This window comes from Limulus polyphemus, unplaced genomic scaffold (genome assembly GCF_000517525.1).
Source record: "Limulus polyphemus unplaced genomic scaffold, Limulus_polyphemus-2.1.2 Scaffold227, whole genome shotgun sequence".
NCBI lineage: Eukaryota > Metazoa > Arthropoda > Merostomata > Xiphosura > Limulidae > Limulus > Limulus polyphemus.
Window position 1 is genome coordinate 377,258 of NW_013665837.1, and position 9,114 is coordinate 386,371.

Below are 9,114 nucleotides of genomic sequence, written 5' to 3' on the forward strand. Positions count from 1 at the left end.
ATTTTCAATAAGCAATCCTGAAAAATATTTGGGGGTGCTTAACGTTTTTCCAGGTGTATATAATTAATACTTGTTAACGTTAAAAAAGAAACAAATTATATGGACTCCAAATACTTGTATAACTGTAGACCGACCAAAACCAACCGGGCATTGCCAATGGTAAGCGTGCCCGAACTGTGAATTGAAGGGTTCGTGGCTCGCGTCCCTTTGCAAAAACAACAACAACAACAAAAAAAAACCACATGTAGCTGTGCTATAAGATTAACGGTCAAATCCCAACGTTTGGTATAACAATAATAGTCCAAAAGTTAATGGTGAGTGTTGTTGACTAGCTTTCTTCCCTCTAGTGTTTAACTCAAAAGCAGGAAAGGTAATGCACAGACATCCATTTGAGTAGCTTAGCGAACAAAACAAAACACTAAATTATTCTTTAGAATTTTCATTTCGATATATTTATTTATGTTCTTTAGTTTAAAACTAACCATTAAGTAATTACTATTATTGTTAAATTTCACATTCATAAGCCTATATAGTGTTCCTTGCAAGAGCTTGCTTTTACTTTTGACACTCATACTTAAAAGTGCGTGATATTGGGATACGCCGATACCAACAGGTAACCAAAAGTATCCATAAAACGTAAATTATGGATTGTTAAACAAAGAATAAATCAAACATGAATAACAGAAAAAACAACAAGCAAGTACAAGTGAGCAAATGGATATAGTCTTTATTTATAATTGTGGTGGAGTTAAACTAAAAACTAGTTTGCTTCTTGTTCATTCACTACCTGGCTGTTGAAGTAGAGGGCAAAAATCAAGGGGAAGAGAGAGGATTGTGTAGTATCCCACTTTTATAGTCGTACGGAGCCTTCAGTGCGATATTCCACAATACTTTAGATTACATACTAAACTACTATTCCACACACAGTTTAACCATCTCAAGCTAAGCTGTATAGGTTCATCACCTGTGTGAATAGCCGAAGTTCCTAGAAGTTTACAGATAAACGCGTCCACGCTAGCTTAAGACTTAAGTACAAAGGCATTAATAAAGGATTAATATAAGTTTACAAAGTTATATCAAATCAACATGGAAACAAAATGGAAAGTTTAAAAAACCCATACAGAAATATTTATATATAGATTTGATATTACCTATGAAAGGTTGCGAAATCCTCTTCCAGTTGATGTTTCAATGGGTTTTTGACAGCAAAATCCTTTCCACGAAATTGGTCTAATACCGTTTAATATTGTGTCTAATTCTGAAACTCTAGACTACGCATGTGTTATAGGCCCGGCATGGCCAGATGGTTGAGGTGTTTGACTCGCAATCTAAGAGTCGCGGGTTCGAATCCCCATCCCACCAAACATTATCGCCCTTTCAGCCTTAGGGGCGTTATAACGTGACGGCCAATCCCACTATTCTTTGGTAAAGGAATAGCCCAAGACTTGGCGGTGGGTAGTGATAACTAGCTGCCTTCCCTCTAGTCTTTCACTGCTAAATTAGAGACGGCTAGCACAGATAGCCCTCGAGTAGCTTTGCGCGAAATTCAAAAACAAACAAACAACCACGTGTTCTTCTTGATCTTCCAACCTACGCTTAGTTACAAAATTGCGCAATGCGAATTTAGTTCGTCAAGCTTTTAAAGACGTTATAATATTGTATCTTGTATAGATGTGTTTATAATTAAGTGTTCAATAGAAAAGCCTATCTGTGTAATATGATTGAACAAATAACTAGGATTATAAAAAAGTATCCCAGAATTATATTTTCTCCCCTTACAGATTTCAGACCGCGAAAATTTATATGTGTACTATATTATTGGATGCACACGAGTAAGTTTTAAAAACGTATTCATTTGTGCAGCACTCCCGGTGGCTCAGCAGCAAGTCTGAGGGCTTATCACGCCAAAACTTGGGTTTCGATACCCACGGTGAGCAGAGCATATAATGCCCATTGTATATTTTTGTGTATTTTCAAGTACAACACGACTATAAATAAGGTCAAATATATGCAAACTAATTTAAATTTCATAAAATTTATCTTTTTTGTACATCTATTAATTTTCATATTTATTGTTTTATTCGTTTATTTCTTTTCTATCTAAGCATATTTTTCAACTTTTATATTTTTTTAATCAATACATCTCTCCGTTGGTTTTCTTATTCACACACTGCTCTGTCTACTGACGTTTCTATCCATTAACTTATATATGTATGTATAAATATATATGTGTGTGTGTGTGTTATGTGATGTTATTAATCCAACCAATTGTCTCTCGTTTTGTTTTAGTATATTTTTTATTCACTTGCTATTCATTCTGTCTATCTATTTATCTTTAAATAATTTTGATGTAATATATATTCTGCCTCAGGCCAAAGCTCGACAAGCAGTTTCTACGAAATCACTTATGGAATCCGTGTAACGTAGGAATATTATTGTATCCTTCCGCCACATGACATCTTACGTAAAGATGATGATGAAGTGCGTCCATTTCATAGCCATCATCAGTGTACATCCTTTTATGTATGTATGCTAATTGTCACGTGTTCTCTCCAGGCACAACCAGATATTTTCGGGTTTTGTTATATGTGTTGGGTTTGACTGACATGAAAATTTGTGAACAAAACAAACAGCCTTAGGCGTAATAATTTTATCCCCGCTTACTTAATTAACTGAACAACATATGATTCTATACTAACTTTTACCATCCTGCGTTATTTAGGGAGAGTCACATAGAGTTCTTCGTAAAAAGTTTATGCCTTTAAAATAACAAAATATTTTCAAACAAATCAGTATTTGAATCGAAACTTTGATACTTATATCTTTGATTTTTCCTCCAAGAACATAGAAATGTGTTGTATTCTACTTCATTTAAGAATTACTGGTAAGAGAACGAATATTGAAATTAAAAATTAAATATACGTTATGGTAATCTTTTACATAAATATATTTGTATTTTCATTTTGATAGTTTGTGATAGGTTTAGTGCAGATAGCTATCGTGCAACATTGCTCTTAAAAACAATCAATCAAATATTCGTTACTACCATTCATCATTATAGCAAATGATATTTTGAACTAAAATACCCGTATTCAATTAATTTTTGTACGAATGAAAGTGGGTGAGACAAGCTTTAAAATATTCTAAAGTTACTCTCGGACTGTAAAACATTTATTTTTCTGTCTGCTCTATTAAACTACACAGTATTTAGTCACTTTTGTAATGACGTGTAGTTATCCTTATAGTGATTGAAAAACAACTTCTTTAAGTCTCATCGTTCAACTTGCAGGCTACCATTAATGTAACTAGGGCGTCATTATCTTCCACGTAAAAGCAGTTTAGCAAGTAGGACACTTGTTATTATTCGCCTTCTATTTTCAGACCTATGTATGGACTTAGATAGTATTAAACAAACCACTTTAGCCAAAAGCTCTTCAACACCAAATTGTAAAAGAACAAACTAAGGAGGATCTATAAAAACCAGTACTGTCTAATGAAGCATGGGACAAGACTTGGTTCTCTTCACTAACTAACAACCTGGGATAACTCAAGCAACAAAAAGGGACCTTTTATTGAAAATAACTCGACAACTCAAGGACACTACACTGGGCATGACTAGCAGGAACATTTCATGCCAGTGTATGTTGAGAAGACAACCTCTGTACAATCTCAATCACGAATGGACTGAACAGTGTGTTTAAGAGTTTCCTAACCAGCAACACCTCACGCTCGTAACATCCAAACCAGCTAAGGAACTTATGAAGGGTCGATCGTCAAGACCTGATTTCTAGTGTTACTCAAACAGTTCACATTGGTGAAAGAGGTAATAACGTGATCACCAGAAGCTCTTGGCGCCAAATTTTTAATTACCTTAATACTTATCAGGTTAAATTAAGCTTTACTTCCATATTTTAGTTTTCTTCGAGTTGGCCATCAACGGTCCAAAGTACCTCAAAGTAAGAGGCCTATCTCCCGAGGAGTTGTTTATTGTATTTTATTCCAACACGGTAAACATATACGTAAATGACAGTATAAAACATTTTATTTTTCTTGAAAGAGTTAGAAGGACAGCGGTAACATGTTTTGGTAAATTTATTTAATTTCAAATATACAACATAAGAACATACTACTCCCCTGCGCGTTCATATTGCAACGTTCAAATCACGTTGTCTGAATTATTCAGGAATATTGTGTAAGTACTTGTCACTTTCAGTTTATCGGCGGTTATTCAAATCTTAACCTCCCTCATCCTCCCCAGTACGAGTTTTTTGATATCGTAAGATCATTTTTTATTTTGTCAAAGTTTATTTTCCTTCATTTTACAAAAACCACGATAAAAGAACGAGAAAGCGACGGATAAAAAAAACATTATTTGCGACTTCTCCGAATTCCTTTTATTTTCACATTTATCGTTTTATATTATTTGAAGAATGATAAAATATGATATTTTTTATCTAAGCAAACGTTTCGGCATAGGAGAGTATAACATTCCTTCACCTAACCTTTACTTCTCTCCTACAGCATTATCCTGTTAGACTTCCCCAAACTAAAAATCGCATGCTGTGCTTTTCAATCGACCATGCTGTAGCGATTTAAGGAAATCATATTAAACTGCATGTGTATACTTCATATTCCATTTAAATCTCGGCGTGGGATGTGATATTGAAAATAGCTAATACCATGAATATAAAATATTCTAAAACACTCGAAAACAGCAGTATACGGAGTAACGAGTTGTCAGACAGAACCTTGAGTAATAAAAGCTTTCATGGTGGAAATACAGATGTAGGCCATGATCGTGATACGTGGGTTTCATGAAAAGTTATTATATTTAATGATTACTTTTTACTACTTAATATTTTTATGCAATTTTTTTTAACAGGCACACTTAGGATGATGGATGGCTTATACTTGATTTTTAACAGACACAATTGGGATGATGGATAGCTTATGCTTGATTTTTAACAGGCACACTTGGGATGTTGGATGGCTTATACGTGATTTTTAACAGACATACTTGGGATGATGGATAGCTTATGCTTGATTTTTAACAGGTACACCTGGGTTGATGGGTAGCTTATGCTTGATTTTTAACAGGATCACTTGAGGTGATGAATAGCTTATGCTTGATTTTTAACAGGTACACCTGGGATGATGGATAGCTTATGCTTGATTTTTAACAGGATCACTTGAGGTGATGGATAGCTTATGCTTGATTTTTAACAGGTTCACTTAGAATGAAGGATAGCTCATGCTTAATATTAGCCATATTGTTGAATATATTTAATAACAACTCTAGAACTTCTATTTTTAACACAGATTACTCAGACAGACTTGGAGTTGCAAGATCGAATCAATGTTCTTTAACTTGATCTAACTTACTTAACTTTTACAATTATAAAGTTGGATCACATCTTATAACTAGTAATTAAATATATATATAATCGCTTTGGATGCTAAATCTACCAACTTTAATTTTGATTACTTACGTTAAAAGTGTATAGATCGGATATCCATCATTGTCATGATTTGTAGCTAATGTTTCACCTAAGTCCTGTAGGTAGAGGCACCAGCCTTTTTAACAAGTAGAACTGTGCTCGAATCCCACCCATTGCCACCACAAACAGTACTTATCTATGAAGACTATAGCAGATAAGCAGGCGAAACAAAGGATATGAACTAATTAATATATAAAATAGTAACTAATTAATAAGTGGATCTTATATACTCACGACACGATTTAAGTTTGATTTTGAAATACCATAACAACTATAACCTTCATTTTTTTTCAGTAACGACCTTAATCCAAACTAGTTTTGGGTCAGCCGGTAAGTTTTGTAAGCCAAGAATTTTTACATCCGGGTGACCAGCTCAGACGACAACCATATAGGATGAGCATGTTCGGCAATGGGGATTCGAACTCGCAACCCTCACATTGCGAGTCGAGCACCCTAACCAACAGGCCACGCTAAGCCCACCATAACAATTACAACTCACTGACATAATTTGTTATATTTTGTAACATAATAAACCTCAAGCAGAATATTTTCTTATAGAAGATCGTGGTCCAGACCACAACAGGAACCATAATTGAATGTATCCAGTTTGCACACTCATGATGATTTCAAAAATTAAAGTTCAACTTTATGCATTGAAAAATTATTACTCCAAAATATATGTTAGTAGGAAATCCTCATACTTTTAAGACTATATAATAATAAATCATGGCCCTCCAGTGTTTCTAGCTTCTATATTTTAACCCTCCACAAGTCCATAAAAATTTAAAGTTTTCTAAAAACCGAAATGATATAAAACACAACTCGCAGAATCGAAAGTTCTAGAAAACCAGTGATTTTAATTTAGTTTAGAAGCTCATTTGCTTCTTTCACTCATATTGGAAAAGTATAAAATGTAATTGTTGAAACATAAGTAGCATCACTCCAGAATGCTCTAAGTTTGGATTCTGTTAAAGAAATAAAAAGGTTCAATCTTTACTTCTAATGATGCCAAAATATCACGATGTTCAAAGGGCCTACTTTCCATAACCGAGGATTAGTTCCGGTCTACATACATAACATTGTGTAAATTTCTGTTCTTGAAAAAAATTATAAAACTACATTGAATATCTGCGATTATAATCTATCATTTGTTAAAATTCCACGGTTTAAAGCCTAATTTAGTTGAACTTATGAATAAAACATTTTGGCTTTATATAAAACTATAACACTGAAGACGGGCGATTTGAAAAACAAATTATAGGATATTACAAAGAATCTAATTCACGCTGAGACTTTAAAATAAAGGATATCTACCTATCTCACCGGATGTGGTCTAATAGCTAGTGAGCCGGACTGTGAATCAAAAGGTCCAAGGTTTGAGCCGTGAAATATCGCTGAATATGTTCCGCATTTTATAACTGATATTCAGTCTCTCTATTGGTTTAAGAGTAGCCAACTAGGCGACGGTTGCTGTTTGCTCTCCCTCTGGCCAGCAGCTCCAAATTATTGATGGTTACGCCTGAACGTTTGGGGGTCTCTAACCCAATGGTTGAAGATACCAAACATTGCCTATCTATCTGCTTGTCTACTCTGATTACGCTCATGCATTCCTGCAGTTTAATATATTATTCAGTTGAATCTTTAAATATAGTGCTAGTAATATAACATTAAGTACTGTTGTAGAACAATAACAGACAAAAACTTTATGAAATGAACTACGAAGTACAGAGAACCATACTCTATAATATATCAACTACTAGTTGTGAAATTCACTTGCGTCCTGAGCGACATAAACATATTTAAAAACAGAGTGGGCCCATTTGATACAAAAATCAAACAAATAAATTATACTTGAGTCTTCAGGCTCATTGGAAATGTTTTGTTTTTTTATTACGACTGCATTTAAATCATTATTCAAACTATATGAGTATATAATTTTTCGTTTGTACATTTCAAACACCCAGTCGATAAGAAGATTGGTTAAACCAACAAACATTATCTTGAATTAACTTTCATTTTGCTACTTTACAAAAAGAAAAACAGTAGCTACTACTCACATTAACCATTCCATTTAAACACTAAAATACACCAAACGTTACCCAGATATTGGCACTTTTTACATAGACCTAGTATATATTAAAGACTTATATCATATGACAGAAGTTAAGTCAATGAAATACGTATTAACGTTGTAAAATGTTGTTGTAAATGAAAGTCCTAGTAGTGGTGTTTCACTTTTTACCATGGTGGCGTTGCGCAGCAGGAAATGTTTTAACAAGGTGTGCTTCACACTGATTTTGTATATTATTTTAATATTTTCACATTATCAGTATACATTTTTAATCATCGTGTTCTATAAAACGTACTAATTTTGCACAATCCAATGCATTGTAAAAGGCAGTTTTATACTTGTATACAATTTCGTAACATTCTGCGATAGCACTTTCCTGTGGAATATTCCATTAGGATTATTCTAGGTATTTGCAATAAATCCAATACGGAGTGAATGAGCAACAAAATATTCAATGCTTAATATATGTCGTTACAACGGCATCCAGTTCAACAAAAGACAAAGCATATTTATTAACGCGTTTGATACGGAGTACTAAAACAATAATGGCAAGATCAGCAAACTCTGTTAGTTTTAGGTTTATTTCCAAAATATGACAAAAATATCAAAACTATGTTATTTTGTGATATAAATATATATCCTGCACTTCAAGAATCATAAAAAAATTGCAGCGCGAACCGATATTTCAATCAATAATATATTTAATCAGCTTAACCAAAAGTGCTTTATATTTTTCAGAATAAAAAGAAGAAAGTGATTTTAATGTATATTTTGTTTTAGCTTGCTTCCGTTGAACACGAGAGTGGCGACCTCTTTCGCCGATTTCGAGTGGAAAGTGGAGAAAGGGTGGAAAAAGAAGAAGTAAGCTTTTGATGTGTTATAAACCTGTTAAACAACTTTCAATTTCACTAAATGAATATTTGTGAACCATAATAAAAAGAGTTTAGCTATTTTATCAAATCTAGAAAGAAAATTTCTTAAGGTGAAAATAATTGTATTTATTTTAAAGGTGCTAAAAAAACGACACAGACTTCCGTTATGGGTATGTTGCTAAAATGGATACTATTTCAATTTTCTCGGGAAACAAATATTCCACTCTATTGACGGCAGCTGTGGGTACACAGTAGTTTTAGTTTCAATAGCTGTCTCACAACATATATGGATATATATAATAAACTAAGTTTTATGTTCTTATTTTTTGGTTAATGTAATCACAAAATTTGTCGTTGTCACAAAATGGTGGAAAATTATTTATGTGTCAAACAAACAAAAGAGCAGTTTCGAGATCATGGCTGCCGAACTATGATAGCAATAGGAACATTGTTGGAGAACCAACAAAAATAATTAAAAAAGGACCATACTACCGTAAAACGAGAGTTATTACGTGGGAGTCCTCTAATGATCAGGGGTAAGTTTACGAACTTACAACTCTAGAATCCAGGGTTTGATTTTATTGTCGGTGAATAAAGACGCAGATAGCCTATAGTGTAGTTTATGCTAAATCCCCCCCCACCCCGAAAGAAGGAGATATATATATATATATAT

The 9,114-nt window shown here is 33.6% G+C and overlaps 1 protein-coding gene across 1 annotated transcript in view; it reads left to right on the forward strand.

Annotated features, from left to right (window-relative positions):
* The window catches only part of LOC106478574 (GTPase-activating Rap/Ran-GAP domain-like protein 3), a 437,755-nt gene that overhangs the window by 323,317 nt on the left and 105,324 nt on the right, over positions 1-9,114 (forward strand). Inside the window, exon 4 of the mRNA XM_022382188.1 lies at positions 8,350-8,430. Within this exon, the coding sequence (XP_022237896.1) occupies positions 8,350-8,430 (81 nt within the window). The remainder of the gene's footprint in view (positions 1-8,349; positions 8,431-9,114) is intronic.